The sequence below is a fragment of the Melospiza georgiana genome, chromosome 6, assembly GCF_028018845.1.
Source record: "Melospiza georgiana isolate bMelGeo1 chromosome 6, bMelGeo1.pri, whole genome shotgun sequence".
Lineage (NCBI taxonomy): Eukaryota > Metazoa > Chordata > Aves > Passeriformes > Passerellidae > Melospiza > Melospiza georgiana.
Window position 1 is genome coordinate 39,029,011 of NC_080435.1, and position 19,287 is coordinate 39,048,297.

General features: G+C 40.0%; 1 protein-coding gene across 2 annotated transcripts in view; it reads left to right on the forward strand.

Annotated features, from left to right (window-relative positions):
* The first annotated feature begins 76 nt into the window (after nt 1–76).
* Nucleotides 77–19,287, forward strand: part of LOC131085089 (signal recognition particle subunit SRP54) — a 34,709-nt gene continuing 15,498 nt past the window's right edge. The window contains exons 1-16 of one of the 2 annotated variants that reach the window (XM_058026914.1): nt 80–201; nt 3,869–3,977; nt 5,316–5,407; nt 5,988–6,072; nt 6,993–7,097; nt 8,715–8,781; nt 8,868–8,925; nt 9,613–9,763; nt 10,653–10,801; nt 12,125–12,225; nt 12,331–12,417; nt 12,824–12,897; nt 13,103–13,211; nt 13,986–14,156; nt 14,620–14,715; nt 15,337–15,805. In XM_058026914.1, the coding sequence (XP_057882897.1) occupies nt 3,900–3,977; nt 5,316–5,407; nt 5,988–6,072; nt 6,993–7,097; nt 8,715–8,781; nt 8,868–8,925; nt 9,613–9,763; nt 10,653–10,801; nt 12,125–12,225; nt 12,331–12,417; nt 12,824–12,897; nt 13,103–13,211; nt 13,986–14,156; nt 14,620–14,715; nt 15,337–15,428 (1,515 nt within the window). In that variant the 5' untranslated portion in view covers nt 80–201; nt 3,869–3,899 and the 3' untranslated portion in view covers nt 15,429–15,805. Of the gene's footprint in view, nt 202–3,868; nt 3,978–5,315; nt 5,408–5,987; nt 6,073–6,992; nt 7,098–8,714; nt 8,782–8,867; nt 8,926–9,612; nt 9,764–10,652; nt 10,802–12,124; nt 12,226–12,330; nt 12,418–12,823; nt 12,898–13,102; nt 13,212–13,985; nt 14,157–14,619; nt 14,716–15,336; nt 15,806–19,287 lie in introns of those variants that run through there. The other variant, XM_058026916.1, reaches the window with a different exon arrangement.

A 19,287-nucleotide genomic window follows, 5' to 3' on the forward strand; every position in this document is an offset into this window, starting at 1 on the left:
ACCTTAACGACGCAGCCGTCCCGCGCGCCCCGGAAACGGAAGCCAACGGAGGCCTGTGGGGCGACGGCCAGTGCTGACGTTTCCCTGGTCGGCGGCGGCCGCCACTCCTCGCGATCCGGCGGAGGGAGTCTCGCTGGGCAGCCTCGCCCCGGCGGGCTGGGCTGGGCACGGCTCCGCCGCGGGCCCCGCGCCGCGCTCCCGGTGAGTGCTCGCGCTGCCGCCGGAGCCGCTCCGTAAGCGGGACCGCCACCCGCCGCGGTGTTTCTTGACGCGGAGAGCCCCCGGCCCGGTCCCGGAGGGGAAGGAGGAGGCACTGGTGCCTGCCGACTCCGGGGAGCGGCGGCGGCCTGTCCTGCGGCAGCCCGGGCCGAGAGATGCCCTCAGCCCACCGGGGCTCCGCGGGAGCAGTTCTGGGGCTCCCGGACCCGGCCGCTGCCGCCCACAGCACCGGGACGGGACGCGCCCAGCCGGGGCCAGCCCAGGGCAAAGGCAGCGGCCGGGCTCTGCCTTCATCACTTTTCCCGAGAAAACGAGGGCATTGGGCCGCAAGCGAGACAGCCGCTCCCGGCTACTGCCTTGGGGGCGCCTTCCCGTCGTCAGCCGGGTAATTTTAGAAGGTGGAAACTCGTGAGTTGAGGTTGAGCGGAGCTGCCGTAGCTCAGGGCATTCCCGACTGTGAAACAGCCGCTTCTCCCTTACAGTGTTAGACTTGCAGTTGATCTTAATCCATTTATGTGTTGTATGTCTTGATTCATGAGTACAAGTTCGTTGTACAGTTTTTAAGTGTTCCTTTTACTTCGTATCTTTTTAAACAGCTGCTGTCTTTTAAAGCAGCTGTTCAAACTGCTGTTACCTGTTAAGCCTATATTTTTTTTCCAAAACCCTGTAGATTAGATATTGCTAGTTTAGCTAGAGTGATCTGGTTGGAGGGTTATGCTGGGTGTGTGGGCAGGGGTGGGCAGTCTTTCTCCTCAGAATTGCTTCGCCGCTGGCTTTCTATGCCTTAGTAAGACATGCGCTATTCCTGCTGTGCCTTTGTCCCTGGAATGCCCAGGGACTTGGGGCTGCAGCAGACCATGGGCCGGGAGCTCAGTGTGGCGGTGCCAGGCTGCTGCTGGTGCAGGGGATCAGGCTGCACAGAGCTCATGGCCCTGCTCAGCCCTGCTCTGTGTGTGTGTCTGTGGGTGCTGCCCTGCTCAGCCCTGCTCTGTCTGTGGGTGCTGCCCTGCTCTGTGTGTGTGTCTGTGGGTGCTGCCCTGCTCAGCCCTGCTCTGTGTGTGTCTGTGGGTGCTGCCCTGCTCAGCCCTGCTCTGTGTGTGTCTGTGGGTGCTGCCCTGCTCTGTGTGTGGGTGCTGCATTCAGGGTGAGCTGCCCAGAGCTGCAGCTGCCCAGCACTCACACCTTCTGCACTGCAGTGCTGCTAATGCCCGTATGGCTGTCTGCCAGCCCAGGCTGGCTACCTGCTAAAACATCTTGTGTGTCTTTTTGTCTGGAGTGTGTCTCTCAACTTGGATGGACTGTCACAAGTTCTATTAATTTCTGTACTTGGCAGCCCTTAGAGATTCTGATGACTTATGATTTTTTAATGTGCTAGTAAGAGCAGTTTATATAAAAATGCTTAAACTCATCTCCTTAGCAAAGGATTTGAATTATTCCTGTTGTAAGGCTGTCGGAAGAAGCTTTTGGAATTCTGCAGAGGAAACATTCATTTATTAGAACGTAATTAACCTTCTGTATTTGGAGATCTGTAGAACTATGGAAGCTAATTTTAAATATTGAGTATTAACATGACTGTACGTTGGTCATCCTATCAAATTTCTTAGCTAATATATCCAAGTTTTATAGTGAAGTTCTGTCACTGGTTGCTGTTTTAGCAGCTCAAAGCTTACTGAGGTGCAGCACTGTTTTTAAAGGTTTGGAGGCTTTGTTTTTTCTTACACATTGTGATTATCACAGGAAACTATCTGGACAATGTTTTGAACATCTGTTTTGCTGAGACTGTTTGGTAGAACCTATTGATGATTAAAATGCTTTTTTAGAATTATTCTGCAACAATATGACTTCTATGCCTTGTAAGGAAACCTTGGAGTTTTACCACTTCCGATAACATGTAGAAGGCCCCTTCCAGCAATGTAAGAAGATGGACATCAATTTCTATTAGTGTGCTGTAGAGTACATTAATAGAACAGTGCAGTACAGTAGAGTATTTGCAAATACTCTACTGGCAGAGCTCCTTAAGAAACACAGACTTGTTTTTTAAATTAATATTGAGATGGCATTGTAATGGGTATCATTGCTTGTACATTCAATGTACATTAAATCTAAGATGTGTAAATATGTTTGTGTCATTTGCCATACCCAACTCCTGTGCTTACACTGGATTTATTTATCCTACATCTTCTGAAGCTCCTGCAGACCTTGTTCTGCATTGTGACCTTAGTGTCAGGGGAGTGTGGGTTAGACTGGCAGGTATTTTTGGGGTTTTGTTGCTGGTTTATTTACCAACTTATATACCAAGTTGGTAACAATAGAAACTCTTAATTAGACAAAGCAATCTGGAGGTTGGCTTACATGGGAGTCTTATTTTAGCTCTTTTGGAATATGTATTTTATTATTTACAAATAATAAAACATTTTAACATTTTAAAACATTTTAAATCGTGCTTTTTGGGGTTTGTGCAGCTGATAAATCTCAATGTGTGTATACACTGAGCTGCTTTGTTAGCCACATTGATGGCCTGTATATTAAATAAAATCAGAATGTAGCTAGTGGTGCATTGTTCATTTCAATAAATGGACTGGCCTTTCTTCTCTGTTTTCTTCTCACTCAAGGCAGGGGGAAGTCCCAAAAATCTTTGAAACTCTCATCTGTTTTGATTACAGAGACTCCCATTATTGAAAATTTGGCTTTCAGTACTGAAAGGAGGAGCTCAAATGTGAGATTCCAATTTGGGCTATCAGCTAGGAAGTAGTTTCAGCTGAGTACAGGAAAGCAGCACTGAAAGTGGAAGATAAACATGAAGTATTTGAAGTGCTTCATTCAGCAGTAGCTGTGGTGTTGCAAATTTTTGCTCTTCAGACAAGTTTTGGTTTGCCCTTAATCAGAATTTTAGATTGCTGATTCTGCCATGTGTTCTCCTGAAAATCTTGCCACCTAAAGTAGGGGGTGGAGTGGTTTAGCATGTTGACTAGAATGTGTACCCTTCAGAAATTAACTTTTTATGGTTTTCTAAGTGTAAATTTTGGTATGGTTTAGGCTTATATGTGAGATTTGTGTTTCTAGTGAGCAAAATTAGTCTGTTTTTCCAATACAGCCATTAAAAACTACAGTATTAATTTTGCTTATTAAAGTGCAAGTATGTTTCTAGGGTTACTGAAATGGGAAATTCAGCTTGATTAATGAAAGCTGGATAAAATGCAGCTGATAAATCATGGTGAATTTTGCTAGCAAAATATTTTGCTTCTGGTCATACTGTCCTTGCAAGATGCAGTGTTTCTAGGCTGTTCTGATTGATTTTATTCTGTTATGTAGCATATTGCTGATAAGAGGATAAAAAGCAGCTGGCATTCTTTCTGGAAGTCTGTCTGGACTGTTTTGTTTGTTTTTCCATGGTGAATTCAATGCACATTTATTCTACACAGTGAAACCCTTCCTAATTGAAGTGTGGTATCTCTGTTTTTAAGTAGGCCATGAGGATTGCCTAAAATTACCTTCAGGCCAATATTTCCTAAAAATAACTTTAAAAGGTAAAACTTATGCACTTTCTGGGATGCAAAGCAGGATTCTTACCCAAAAGTTACTTGAATAATTAATTTGTGAAAGCATAGCTTCAACTAGTTTAAAATGTTATTTAAAAATTTTTTTCCAGATCCTTCTGAGTCGTACTTGAAGCCGCCAAAATGGTTCTGGCAGATCTTGGAAGAAAAATAACTTCAGCATTGCGCTCCCTGAGCAATGCCACAATCATCAATGAAGAGGTGTGTAGTGTACAGATGTCATGGCACCAGCACTGGAAAGTTCTGGGAAAAAGTTCTCACAGGCTGATGAGAAGCTTCAAGTGGCCTACCTAGACTTTCTTTATCTTCAAGTAAAATTTCTACTAAAGGTTTTTAAAACTAGATTTATGTGTGGGTCATCACCTCAGACATAGTGGGTCCCGTGGTCAAAGGGTCCTTGAGCCTGGTGCTGTATTTAGGGAGATTAGTGTCCTGTGGAGGCAGCGTGTGCCTAAGCTTGGACAGAAGGTAGGTGCCTGCTCTGATTTGTGTGTGTGGGCACAGGCAGACTGTGCAGATGTGTATTAGGTGCTAGAAGCTGAAATGTGGAAGACCAAATGTAAGCTTTGCTGTCTGAATTGTGGGGAATGTGTTGCGTTTGCTGCCTTTATGTTCAAACCAGTGTGTGGTTCTGGAATTTTGTTTGGCTTAGAATAGCCTGTATTTTCTCTAAGTAAGAGTTTGGAAATAGAACTCATGTGTTCTGTCATAGGAGTTCAATTCAAGATGGAAAACTACCTAATGTGATGGTTTCAAAGTGTCTCTGAATACACAGATTGCTAGAAATTATTTTCAGGTGGAAAGATGTGGGGCTTAAAGTAACTAAAAAATAGGCTAATTGAGAGCTGTAGTGTTAGAACTTATGCATAGAGAAAATGTTTTAATGTATCTTCTGCCAGGAGAAAAAATATCCTTATTTGAATCAAATACAGCCCAATTAATTTTTTCAGCAATGGAAACTTTCATCCTGCAAGAGTTCAAGATGTGAAAATGAGGCCATTTATGCAGGTGTTACTTTCAGAAAAATCTTTATGTTCAAGACTGAAAACTCAGAATAGACAGGGTTTCCAGCTGAGGCACCTGCTTGCCTAAAAGGCCTACAGTCAGAGCAGCAGTCCAGTGTCTGAAAATTCAAGTAGCAGGGTGTCTGTCTTTAGCTAAGGAATGCTGTTACAGAATGGTGTTGTGATCTGAGGTTTTGTTGGTGTGCTCTCTAAGGAGTACCCAGAGGGGAGTTCAGGAAGTCTTGCTGCCATATGAGCTGTGGGCCATAATGCAGTAGGAAGTGTTTTGTGCTAGTGTTCAGTTGTTACAATTGAGAACCTTTCCCTTTCAGATTTAAATTGTCTTTATGTAGGAACAAATGCACAGACTTTTTTGTGACAGTTGATTTCATGATAGGACTACATGCATTTAATTTGTGAAAACCATGATTATATCTTAAATAGACTTTCACATTCTTATTTTGATCTAATAGTGGCCTAGTTAATCTCTGTGTATTGTAAAACAATTTTCTGATTTTTCTTTTATATTCCAAAGGTTTTAAATGCTATGTTAAAAGAAGTATGTACAGCATTACTGGAAGCTGATGTTAATATCAAACTTGTGAAGCAACTTAGAGAAAATGTCAAGTAAGTGAAATAATCAAAATGCATTTAACTTTTGATATTTGTAAAAGTTGTGATTTGAGGTTACAAAAGAACAACTAATTTGTAACTTAATATGTTGGGGTTTTTTAGAAGCACACAGTTTACTTTGAACAGGAAAGCAGCTGTTTGAACTAAATGTTTAGCCAGTTCCATCAAAAGAGTCTTTGGTCAAATTTAGCCATTTATTGCTGTTACAGGCTTGTTTCAAAAGTCTTCTGCTGTCATCAGTTGAGTCGTCTGATAAACAAGTTCTTCATTACTTCCTAGACACATAATCTTCACATGTTCTGTGCTGGCTATAAATAAATCTGTGTATGTGACTAGCACTGTTACTTTGCCTATTTTCAGATTAATTTAAGTAAATACAAGTCTAAAAGATGCATTTTAGAAACCTGTTTTTGTGCTCTGCATAAGAATGTCTCCAATGCATGTTACTTCTTAAGTACATCCTATCTGAAAACTCAGGACAAATCAGGGTGCTGTTTCAGTTCCAAAAACTCTATTACTAGGTTCAAGTGATGCTTTAAGTTATACTGGTGTTCCATGCTTTTCTCAAACTCAGGTCTGCAATTGATCTTGAAGAAATGGCATCTGGCCTTAACAAAAGAAAAATGATCCAGCATGCAGTCTTTAAAGAGCTTGTTAAGGTAGGACTTCAAAATTCTGCATTGCATCACTTTCCTTGTACAGTCTGGGCTTGGCAGTAGTGCAGTAGCAAGGCAAGCTTTTAGGTGGTTATGTGGTACCTGCAGTCAGGCTTTCTGATGTGAAAGCACAACTGCAGTACTGCAAACAGCAGTATTCTCATTGAAACTGCATTGAGAAATCCTGGGCATTTCTCAGACTAACTTCAGTTTAAGCTTTGAGTTCAATTGTTCTTATTCTTCAACTGAATTGTAAAGACGAGTAAAGTACTGCTAGCTTCTGGACTGCTTCTGGTTGTCCCAGCATACAGCTTTGCTACCCTAATGTTCCAACTACTGATAAGCCTTTGGAAAAGTGATAAACAACAACCCAGCAGCTCAATGCAACATTTCTCATTAATCTGCCTGCTTGGTCAAATCAGGACTTGAGTATGTGTATTCTGCCCTCTTTCCAATTTACAGTGTAGTCATTTGTTCTTCTGTAGTCTGTGCCCACAGATCTGGTGGCTCTCAGGAATGTATCTACCTTCTACTCATTTCACAAGTGAGGCTGCAACCCTAGAAAGCCCTCTGTGCTGTAGGATTCTCACTGGAGGAAGCCCATCCTGAGCAGTGACAAGAGGGGTGGAGGTCACCTTTCTGTGGTGCTTGTTACCCTTGTGCCATATATACAGGCCACAGCCTGACTGTGCTGGGTGTTACAAAGAAATTAACACTGTTGTTGTTGCAGAATTATTATGCAGAACCTTATATATTATAGATACCTTGTAAGGACTGTTGTTGTTCACTGTAAATCATCAAAAATCTAAGCCAGATTAGGATGAGAGTGTGCAAAAACTGTTTTTCTCCTTTGAATATGAAACCAGGCACCTAGCATTACTGTGACACCAACTGTTCTGTGCTTTCTGTGCTTCGTTCTTCAGCTTGTAGATCCTGGAGTCAAGGCATGGACACCTACCAAAGGAAAACAGAATATTATAATGTTCGTTGGTTTGCAAGGAAGTGGTAAAACAACAACTTGTTCAAAGGTAAGTGCAGTGGATCTCTTTGCATGGTTTTTGATTTGTTTGTTGGTTTTGGTTTGGTTTTTTTTTTGCTTGGGAAAGCTGGTGGTCACTGGGCTCCTTAGGTAGGTTTGGCTTGTGATCTGTGCTGGTTTTGTTAGTAGGAAAGTTCTAACTCACTACCATGTAGAGATATGTTTGCAGAGGGGTTTCTGAGATAAATGAATGTTGAAAGTAAAATTCTTTTGGGACAATTTATGGCTTGTAGGACTTCCTTCACAGATTTTTAAACTGAACTCTTGATAAAACAGTACCCTATAAGAGAGTCTTTATTTGTCCTTGTACTTAGTTAAACCACAGTAGTTCACTTTCTAGGTTTAAGACTAAATACTAAGAATGGGTGTTCATGCCATTACTTATTTAGAAAAACAGTGGAATTTGGCCCTTGTATTAGATACAAGGTATCAGTTAAGTGTAAGTTAATGTGAAACCTCTTCCAGCCCCAGACTCGTTGAGGAAATTTGTGTTTGTATTTTTTTAAGGCTAAAAAAAGAATGCTCTGAATCCACATACGTTCACATCTGCAACAAGGCCTTCCCTGTTTGTTAATGTGAGGTGAAACAGCACACCATTCCTTGTGGGATTGTCCCCCTTCCTGTGACAGGAAGTTGTAATCCCTGCTTTCCATTTTCCAGGAACCTCCTGGACTGTTTGTGCTTCTCCAGCAGATGTCAGGGTAGTTAAAGGTCCCCTCAAGAGCCAGGGCCTATGACTTTGAGACTGCTTCAAGCTGCCCATAGAAAGCCTCATCCACTTGCTCCTTCTGATCAGGTGGTCTGTAACAAACACCTACAACAGCATCACCCTCACTAATCTGCCCTTTTAGCTTAAACCATAAGCTCTTGACTCACTCATTCACCCCAGGGCAGAGCTTGGTGCATTCCAAGTTGTGAGGAGAAATTATTCTGTGGAAAAAAGACACATCTTCATTGTTTTTTGTCATCTCCTTTTGAAGTGCACATATAGTGAAATATTCAGCATAGCCTGCTCTGATTTCAGAAGACTTTCTTAGTGCTTATGTAGGTGAACTTTATTTTGAATGTTTGTATTTGGTCAGTGTTTTGTGAATATATGTAGCAGCTGTGAAGCTGAGCGTTGTAGGAAGGTTAAGGATTCTGTCCACTGCTTTAAAACATATCCTTTCAATGGAAATATCTTTGTTCCTCTGAAAGTACAAAAACATAGAACTGTACAAGTTGTAGCCATTATGGTACTGGATATTGAAGTATTGCATTGGGTAGTTTCTACATGCTAGTCCAACCTGCAGTATTAACACTAAGAAGAATTCAGGAGTTAGTAAAATGGGAACTTAAATTATTTGTAGTCATTCCTAGAGATTGCCATTTCAAGAAATTAAAATCAGAAGCAGAGTCAAGCAGGTGTTTTCATCTTGCCATTAATAATCATTTATGATCTGTTTTCCTAAATAATGGCCATGCTAACCATGAACAGTCTTACTCTGTGGCCTCACTTATAGAAGGGCTGGCTTGAGTTTGTGTCCTCTGTGTGTGACTTGTGGCTGTTAGAAGTGTCATGTCAGTGGGACTTTGGTGTAACTACTTGTTTTGGGTTTCATTTCAGTTAGCATACTTCTATCAGAGGAAAGGCTGGAAGACTTGTCTAATATGTGCAGACACATACAGAGCAGGTAACACAGACTTTAATGATGTACTTCTCTATCTATAATATTTGAAGATTTCCTTAAGCAGTCCCTTGACTATACCTGTCTTACAGGTGCTTTTGACCAGTTAAAGCAGAATGCCACAAAAGCAAGAATTCCCTTTTATGGGAGGTAAGCATCTTCCAGAAGCACTTAGGAGAACAATTCAACTCCAGTTATGTATTGTTCTGTTCTGAACATTTTGCACTAAACCCCATCTTGCATGGCCTAATTGCTTTCATTTTAATAATATATTTTGGGTAATACTTGCTCTGATCAGATGAAAATTCTGTCCAGTTCAGTATATTGCCAGGAGTAGCAGGTAGGACAGTGTACAAAGAGATCAGGTGTCCAGGAATAATTCCCTATGGTGCTTAATTGATGTATAGCAGTTCACAGACTTTTACCAGACATGGCCAGATTTTTGAGAAGTATCTCACAGATCAAAGGATATAATTTTTTGGATGCTTAATTTTTATTATCAAATAGAAACAGAGGTGGACCTGAAATGTCTTCTTATAAAGCAGTAAATAACTTTCCCCTAAGATTCACTGAAGGTGAACTGTCTAGATGCTCAGCTAAATCCTATTTGAGAGAGGGTCTTGTAGAACTTACTGCAGCTGCCAGCAGGTGAGACAGGCTTCAGGCTTTGTGCTTCAGTTCACTGAGCTGAAGTAAGGGTAAATGGCTTAGGAAGACGTATTTGTAACCAATTTTTGCTTTGCATAAGAGGAGTTCCCTCTTGAAATCCAGATAGACTTATACTTAACACGTTTATAGTCAAATGATGAAATTCTGAATCTTTCTCTTTTCAATCAGTTATACAGAAATGGATCCTGTAATAATTGCCTCAGAAGGTGTTGAGAAATTTAAGAATGAAAACTTTGAAATTATCATTGTTGATACAAGTGGACGTCACAAACAAGAAGACTCTTTGTTTGAAGAAATGTTACAAGTTGCTAATGCCATAGTGAGTAGTTTTGAGAAATGCAGTAACTTGGCATTTGATGACAGTTGATTAATCTTTATGCTAATGTTCTGTGTGCATTTTGCTTTAACTCCTAGATGATATTAGAAATTACAAACAGATATGAATAAACAAAGACTAAATACCCAGTGCTTGTTACTTTTATGATTAATTCTTCTATTTTTCTGTTCAAGGATGCTTGCATATAATCAGACTGCCATTCCTGCTTTAACTTTTCCTTTTCAGGATCTTTGCATTGAAAAACTAGATGAAAGAACCAGTCTAGTCTGGTTTCCTTTAACTATGAATACTAAACTTTCTGTGATTGTCACAAATAATTGCACTGAGAAAGAGAAGATGATTGGATAACTTTCAAGAGTTTTGATATGTAAATGAAGCTGTTGTTTCTATGGGTTTAAAAAGTCTGGCTATTTGTTTGACTCTGTGGTCTTGCATAACAATGTGACACTTCCCACACAATTCCTGGTAATGCTAACTTATTTTTAGAGGAATGGATGTCTTAAATTTCTGAATGTAAAACCATATTGAAGACATTAGCCAATAAGCGCTTGTCGATACTAATTATCTTATTGGCTCAAGATACTGGCTATAATCACTTGAATCATAACTAATAAGCACAAACCTATTAAATTGTAATGTTTTGTGTTGTAGATGAATCATATAGTCATTCAGCATCAGAATTTTTTAAATGGTTCTTAGATAATACTGTTCATAAAACAGTGGTCCTGTTTTAAACCCTAGCATACAGCTCTTATATACTGTTATTGCAGTAAGTTCTGCTACTGAACCTATATAATAATAATAATAATAATGCATGAATATTGTTTAGTAAAGCAGGAAACGATTCTTTTGTGTATCTCATTTCTCCTAGCAACCAGATAACATCGTTTATGTGATGGATGCTTCCATTGGCCAAGCTTGTGAAGCTCAAGCTAAAGCTTTCAAAGACAAAGTAGATGTGGCTTCTGTTATTGTCACTAAGCTGGATGGACATGCCAAAGGAGGTGGAGCCCTTAGTGCGTAAGTACCAGTGGGGTACAACAGTGTCCAACATCTGGCTGTGCACAGCCAGCTGTGAAATGTGTTAGTGTCTCACAGAAACCTGTCCTGGGGAGTGTCACTGGCACACTGCACAGAATCTAAGTCAGTCACAGTCACACTTAGATTCTTATCCTTCTTCTGGTGGGCAGGATCACCTGCTCATGATGCTTAACATCAGCATTCAGTGATAGGATGTATTTTCAGTACAGTAGTTTGTATTGTCACAGGTCAGACTTTTGTCTTCTGAAATCTGCATCAAGCAATATTCATTGCCTATTGTGTATTAGGCATTTTTCCAGAAAGAAGAGTTTTGCATCTCAAGAGATTTCTTCCAAAAGGGGAAAAGCTGTACCTCATCATATGTGACCTTAAAGCTATAATACAGATCAAACTCCTGGATTGGCAGTGTCCAGAAACTTGATGAAAAGTTGTCTGCTGTCATGCTTACCCAAATTCCATTCTTGTTGGACTTTACATGTCCTGTATCTTGGCAGAGTTTTGACCAGAAAATGCTACATTTTATCTTCAGCCTTATGTGATTGTTTCAACTGTCTTTCAATGATACAGCTTGTCTGCAGCTGAGATGTTTTGTTAAAACAGTCAAAATAACTGCCCCTGACTTGCTAAATCCCTGCCTGTCTGTGACCTGAAGTGTTAGAGTTCCTTAACTGCCATATGTATTTTGCTTTATCTGTAGCATAATGTTGAAGAAGAAGACTAAAGCTTTTGGTATTTCCATTTTGCTGTTGTTTGAGTTGTTGTATGCTTGTGTGCTTTAAGTGTGCTGTGTTTGCCCTGTACTGTCTGTGGACTGGAAACTAAATTTTATCTAAAAGATAATGCCAGAGTGGTGGAAAGGTTCTGAGTTTTCTTATGTTGGAGCTTTTTCCTGTGTTGAAAATGAGATTGTCTTTTGTATGAGGTACCTTGAAGAAATTGTAATCAATGCCTGTCATCTGACAGTATTGTCATTAGTATCAGTAATAGCCCAGTATTAGGATAAACTGGAGAAGATTTATTTTTTTATTACCTCTCAAGTTTCTTAAACTCAGCAGTGAAAATTAGCAAATTCTATTTCTGATTTTTTTCAGAGTTTGTATTTTATAAAATACTAATTAGAGAACAATCTTTTTAACTACTCTGAGCTAAACATCCAAGTGCAGGGTGTTTTTTCATTAATGGTGTGAGGAGTAGGGCGGATCCTTGAGACACAATGCATAGTGTTGATGATACCTAGCTGACTATAGTATAAAAGATGGATGGTGTTTGAGAGGCCATTTCATAAAATATATTTCATTGCAGAGTTGCTGCCACAAAGAGTCCTATTATTTTTATTGGAACTGGCGAGCACATAGATGACTTTGAACCCTTTAAAACACAGCCTTTCATCAGCAAGCTGCTTGGTATGTCCAATGTACAACTGTACTTAAAAGACACTTAGAATTGGATAATGGAAAGTCAAAGTGTATTTTTTTAATGCTAATTTCAGCTCTATTTTCTTTATCCAGGTATGGGTGATATTGAAGGATTGATAGATAAAGTAAATGAGTTGAAGTTGGATGATAATGAAGCACTCATAGAGAAGCTAAAACATGGTAAGTTATTCCCAAGATCTGAATTGCAGGAGCATTACAGTGACCTGACCATGGCAGGTGCTCTGTGGCAGAGACCACTGAGTTCATTTGTGCTGTGTGTAGACACAAACAACTTGTTTGTGCTCAGTGAAGAACAGTTTTTCTTTCTCCAGTAAATGTGGCAGCCAAGTAAATTGAGTTGTGTTTTTCAAACAAAAGTCTGTCAGACTACAACTGCAGAAAAATTAGCTTAATGGTTCAGCATGTGCCATCTGAAACTGTTTAGCCATACGAAGAGTGAAGAGATTTATTTATCTACTTATTTATGTAGTATAATATTTACCTTATGAATCAAGAGTAAAAAGGAGAGTAAGAGCAAAATGCTGGTGTGACTTCTGCTAACTTTTCTTTTGTTGTTGTGCTTCAGGTCAATTTACATTAAGAGATATGTATGAACAATTCCAAAACATCATGAAAATGGGACCATTCAGTCAGATCTTGGTTAGTTATCCCCAAAATAATTTTATTTTAAAACTCTTAATTGAAATTTGTTATAATCTGTGTTCTGTTTTTAAAAAGGTGAAATTATTTGCCTACTGCAGTATGCAACTACTGAACTAACAGTTGCTGTCTATATTTCTTTCTGCTTAATAAAGTTAGTTTTGCCTATTCTGACACAGCTTTTGTTTTCCTTTCTTGAAACAAGGGCATGATCCCTGGTTTTGGAACTGACTTCATGAGTAAAGGCAATGAACAGGAATCAATGGCAAGGCTAAAGAAACTCATGACTATAATGGACAGTATGAATGATCAAGGTAATACAAATTTCACCCTCTGTTTTTTTTCTTGATTGTTGAACAAGCTTATTTAGAGATGTTTCTGGAAAAATTCATATTGCAGCATGTACCATGACAGAAAATGACAAGAAATATTTAACATTCTTGGGAATCACAAGGAGTACATGTGTCTCCAAATTTCTTAATAAATCTAAATATCTAGAGATACTTTTCCTGTTGCTGCTCTCTATCTTGTGTAAAATAGGTGGGATTTCAAATAATTTCCATTCTATTGGAAATCAATGTACTTTTAGTCATTGTATTGTAACTGTTCATGAATTATAAATGCTGTACTTGCAAATTGATAAGGTATGTTAATCTTTAATCAGACATTGCTGTCTTTTTCCTACTCACCCTCAAATTTACTTGGTGACATAGCCTGGTCTCTGGAATTCAAAGTGTTGTTTCTATTCCACCTAGAATTCCTTTAGTAGTATGCTCTTCCCTTGTGCTAAACCCATTAATATGGCTTTAGACCAAGTATCCCAAGAGCATAATTTATTCATACAGCTTTTTTTCTATCACAGTGATTAACATATGAAGATAAGAGCTTCTTAGTATTACTTCCTAGAATATTATGCCTCAGTGATTTATGTAAAATTTTGCATTGTCACTTTTAAAACTTAAGTTTTTATTCTCTGTCTCAAAATTAAATTCTCAACAGTGAAAACAGGTTTGCTGTTTGTTACCAATTGTAACAGTTTTTAATGTCAGTGACTCAATGGATTTTTCTTTTCCACATTGTAATTGCAGAACTTGACAGTACAGATGGTGCCAAAGTTTTCAGTAAGCAGCCAGGAAGAATCCAAAGAGTAGCAAGAGGCTCTGGTGTTTCTACCAGAGATGTTCAGGAGCTATTGACCCAATACACTAAGTTTGCGCAGATGGTGAAAAAGATGGGAGGCATCAAAGGGCTTTTCAAAGGTAAAAAACCTCCAAACCAATACCAAAAACCCCACTCTAAAATTTATTAACTAAGGGGGGAGGTCACTTGATGTGTGTACACAGAAGAAATGAGAAAACACTGATTACAGAGGGGAGAAAGTGAGTTGTAGCTTGCTCGTTTTCACAATGTTTGAAATTTCTTTTATTTCCCTGGTAAGAGCTGCACTGTTCTTCATGACACCAGTGTGTATCTTAGCAAGGAAAGCTACTGTATTTCTGTCAATGCAGACTTGATTGCTACTACAGTACTAACACTTCAGTCTGGTTTGTGGAGTGCAGGGAGTGTTCATCCTAAATAGACTTTTAGTGGCTGATGTAGTAACTTCTAATAATGGGCTCATGGATATGAATCTAGAATTAGGAGGTAACATTTGGATTTATTTTGTTTCTAGCACCATTTGTTAATCCACTTTCTTATGATTGCTCTTTTCATTTTATTTAGGTGGTGATATGTCCAAGAACGTAAACCCATCTCAGCTGGCCAAACTGAATCAGCAGATGGCAAAGATGATGGATCCAAGAGTTCTTCATCATATGGGTATGTGCTGACTTTTTATAGCTTCAAGAGAGGACTGTCAGTTATAGTGGAGCATTTGAGATACAGAAGTGAGGAAGGGGATGAGAGACTATCTGCAGTATATATCAGTATTAAGTATTTCTGGGGTTTTCTAAAAACAATCAGAAAGTTGAGTCCAAATACTTTGCACTTAGCAGTGCTTAATCTAGTTTTTCATTTGGATTCAGCTCTCAAAATGAGTACTTGGAATAGTGAAGGATGTCTGTGGTAAAGCAGATCTTCCTAGACTTCCCTTCCCTTCTCTTCTAAGATTTGCTCAAGTGATTAAATTTTACAAGAGCAACGTTAAATAAGGCCTCCCATAACTGAACCTTACTGACTGATAATAGTCATTCCATCAAGTTTTTTCTTCTGTCTAGTTCTTAATGCACAAATCATCTTAAAGCCTGATGTTTTGCACACCTTTCTGTGACTACTCACTCCATTCTTTATTTTCAATAGCTGTTTAAACCTGGTTTCACAGTTTGGGCTTCTGCCTTTGTATATTACTGGAAGAGTGTGTGTACAGGAAGGATGCCTCAAGCAAGAGAGCTGTGCCTCAGAGTTCATTAACACTTTCACGTTCTCACTTATTTTCTGCAGGTGGCATGGCTGGTTTGCAGTCAATGATGAGACAATTTCAACAAGGTGCTGCTGGGAATATGAAAGGCATGATGGGATTCAATAATATGTAAAGAAGCCTTAATACAAATGGACTTGGTTGACTCTTCATTGCAACTTCAGTAAATGAATTTGCTTTCTTCCTTTTTACAGTGATGAGAGAGTGGTCTTTTGAAATCTTACCCAGGCTTCTCAGTTTCTACATCTAATTTCTGAAAACTATTTTTGCTTAAATTAGTTCCTCTCCACTAATAACTGATGGCACAAAGAGCAATTCAATTTAATAAAACAAAATCATGATGTAAAATTTTAATATTTAGAGACACTTTTTAATCGTTTACATCAAATGGCAGCCATTATATTTGTAAACAACCCTGATCTTTGGTTATAGTAACATAAAATGTCACAAATATACTGTAAAATAAAATTTAAGTGGTTATAAACAAGGGAATGGCCTGTCTCTTCAGTTCCTTTTAGTGTGTAATGAGATTTTCTTAGTTAGTTTGTTGTTTTTTTTTAAAGACTGTTGTAACTCATGTTTGGCATAAATACAATAAGAATAGCTCAGTACCTAAAAATGTGCTGTTGGTGCTCATCTGTGGAGCATTTTTAGAAAGTGGATGTGCTGTGCTCAGGTTTGTACAAGACTTTGTCATATAGAATTTCATCGTTCTTCCCCTATACACAAAGAATCAAGGGACTGAAAAAATACAGGTGTGCAGATACCAAACTGTCTTGTATAATGAAGATCATCTTCATACCAGGCTGCCAGTTAAGCAGTTCCTTTTTTCTCAGGTAATTTCTAAAGCATATTAGGTGGAATTCTGTGCTGGTACTGAACTTTAAACAGAGATAGCTGTATTTGTCAGAACATATTGCCCTAACTCAGCTACATTCTAATCTTAATTTCCTATAGCAGTTTAATATTTCAGTTTACTCTGTTAATATAAAAAGGGTAGAATCCACAGGCACAATTCAGAAACTAGGTAGACCAAGATGAACCTTGAAATCCAGCATAGATCTTGTACCCTTATCTTAGGGTAAGAGGGTGTATTATAAATTTTAATATACTGCAGTGTTTAGTGTGTAAATGGACACCTATTGCTGCTGTTTAGATAAAAGTTAAATGCAGTAGTTAAAACAAGTGGGTCCCTCTGTCAGCCAGTTCTCTGAGATGGCAGCTAACAGGGAATGTCTCATATATGACATTAGACTCTTGCACTAATAAAACATGAGCTATGCTGTAATGTAGTTTATAATGTGAAACTATCTCCTGCTTGATTAATGGTATGTGTTCAGTACATGGAGGATGCTGAAAAATCTTCAAGTATGCCATCTACCTAAGTGCGCTGCATTAATCTGCACAAGGATCAGTTAATTTGAATCTTTGTATTTTAAATATAACAAAATAATGAGTCCTTGCATTGGTGTGTGAACACAAGCTGCTGATAGTGGTGTGCTTACTAAAACCTGATTTTTCTTTTTTATAGTATTTTCAGTTCTTGAGCAGTATAAACCAATGCAATATGCAAAACCATGCAGGAAAGAGTATGAAATCTTGGTTTGAAATGCCGTCCCTAGGGGAGAGTGGATGGTTAATGCTTTTGATGGAAATCAACCATGAATAGGGATATTGAGGATGAACAGTGAAGCACTGTGCTGCAGGACAGGCTCAGTCAGACTGTCAAGTTACCAACAATTTAACTCTATTTTCAGCTTGTGGCTTACATTTAGTTTTAACTTTTAGTTCGCCATTTCCAAAGTACTAAAACTGCAACCAGATACAAGGAGAGCTGTCACTACCTGAGTGTTGGCAGAGACAAGGGCAAGTTGAGAAGGCATTTCCTTTAAAGTATGTGTTATCGGTATTTCTGAGATATATGCTGGAATTAACAAAGTGTATATTGCTCTTACATTAGGAAGCCAGGTAGAAAATACTTTGGAGCCTGCTTAGAAAAATTGCCTGAGGATCTCAAGCCTGGGAAAAAAACACATCCGTGATGGAGGCACTAAGAACAAGAGTTCAACTATATAGGAGCACATCTAAATGGATTGGTGACTTACATGGCCTTTCATATCTTGATGCAAATAACACTTTCCTGGCAAACGTGTAACAACACTCCCAGCACCATTTTCTTGCATTAGGGTTTTTGTCCTCACCCTCTATGACATCTCAGAAAAGTCTGCAGAAAAGTTTTGTCTAGCATACAAGAACCTTGAAGAGCTAGGGTCAAGCAAAATTCACTAGAAGTGCTTAGAAGACTGAAGTCTGTCTTCCTGTGTAGATCTTGCTGAAAGCTGTTGCTGCTGTCAGACAAGCTTTTGTCTGAGCTGTTTGAGCTCAGGCTGCTGCTGAGCAGCCTGCTAAGAGGAAATGGTTATGATGGTCAATGGATAGCTGTGTGATGGAAGCTGGACAATTAACTATTCACACACACAAACAGCTATGGCTTTATTTGTTAACTCTTTACCTTTCCATAGGACTTTCAACATTACATTAATGTGCTAAATTTATTAAACTTGTCCAAGTTGCAAATGCCAGTTGTTCTGGGAGGTGAAAGATTAAGTTCAATATGACTGTACAACTGCTACAACCACAGCAGAGGTGGAGGAAAGCAAGTTGGTTGGTTGATGATTTAATGCTGCTCTTAAGGAGCTGTTACTGTATCCAACCAGTCCTTCACTAAACAGAATGTATACTCTGTTGAGGGTAAGAAATATTTATGTATCCTAACATTAGTTTGTTTCTTTGGAACTTTAGGAGATGTATGTTTGTTGTAATCCCTTAAGCAGATATTCAGCCCTGTAGTGTCTAAAATAACAGTCTAACCTTTCATTCTGTAGTTACTGTTTCTGTAATCATACATTTTATGTCAGCCCTTTTCACAAGGAACATTTTCTGCCTTATGCTGGTATAAGTTTGAGGCTTCTGTGCTTTACCTGGGCTTTTGTCATGGGCTCTGGATTATGCTTTGATGATATGACTAAGCAAGTGTCTAAGAGCCCATATTGTGCTATAGAGTGTTATTTTTTGGAAACTGTTCTTAATGATGCAGGATTGAAAGACCGCTCTTGCTGTCATGTAAGAGCATGTTACAGCCATTGGTTCAACCCCCTCCAAAAAAATTTTAAACTGCTCCCTTCTCAATCCCATAAAAAGAATGTTTCAGATGCTTCCACCTTCAGCTGTTTTCACTGGTAGTTCACATTTGCTAATGTACATTTTGCCGGGATCAGCGCACACTGGAGGCAGAAGGGCTCCCACCTCTCTCCAGGAGCAGCTGAGCAAATCTCTCACCTGGCAAACACTTCTCCCACTCTCCTGGGCATGCATGTTATTTTCTCACCCAGCCGCAGCCCAAGGGCCAGGACCCCCTTGGTCTGCATTTCTTTCTTATTCAAGGGTTCGTTCGTTCTTTACAAAGGGCTGAGTTACCTGAATCATCACCCAATCCTGCAAAACTGAGCAAGGGTGGTCCTGGGCTACTAAGCCCCCTAACTACTGGCAAGGAACTCCATCTGCTTCTTCAAATATTATTCTATTATTTTGCAGGTTTTCACGCTGTTTTGGGGAGATGATGTGCGTGTTGCCCCAGAACGGTGCTTCTCCCTCAGCGCAGTGAGGGCACGTTTCCGCCTCGGTGGCGGTACGGCTGTCCCCGGCAGCCCGGCCGCCCCTGGCCTCTCCCGCGCCTCCCTCCCGGCTCCGGTTAATGCCGGCCTGCGGGGAGAAGCGAAATGACGGGAGCCGGTGGCGGCGGTGCCCCAGTCTCTGCCGGCCGGGCGCCGGCTCCTGTTCGCGGCCGGCCCCGCGGGCCGCAGGCACCGCCCCGGCGGGCGGTGTGGCGGGCGGTGCCGCCCGGCCGCGCTCGCCTCCCCGGGCCGCGGCGGGCCCGCTGCCGCCCTCCCCCGGCGCCGCGGCGGGCGGGAGCA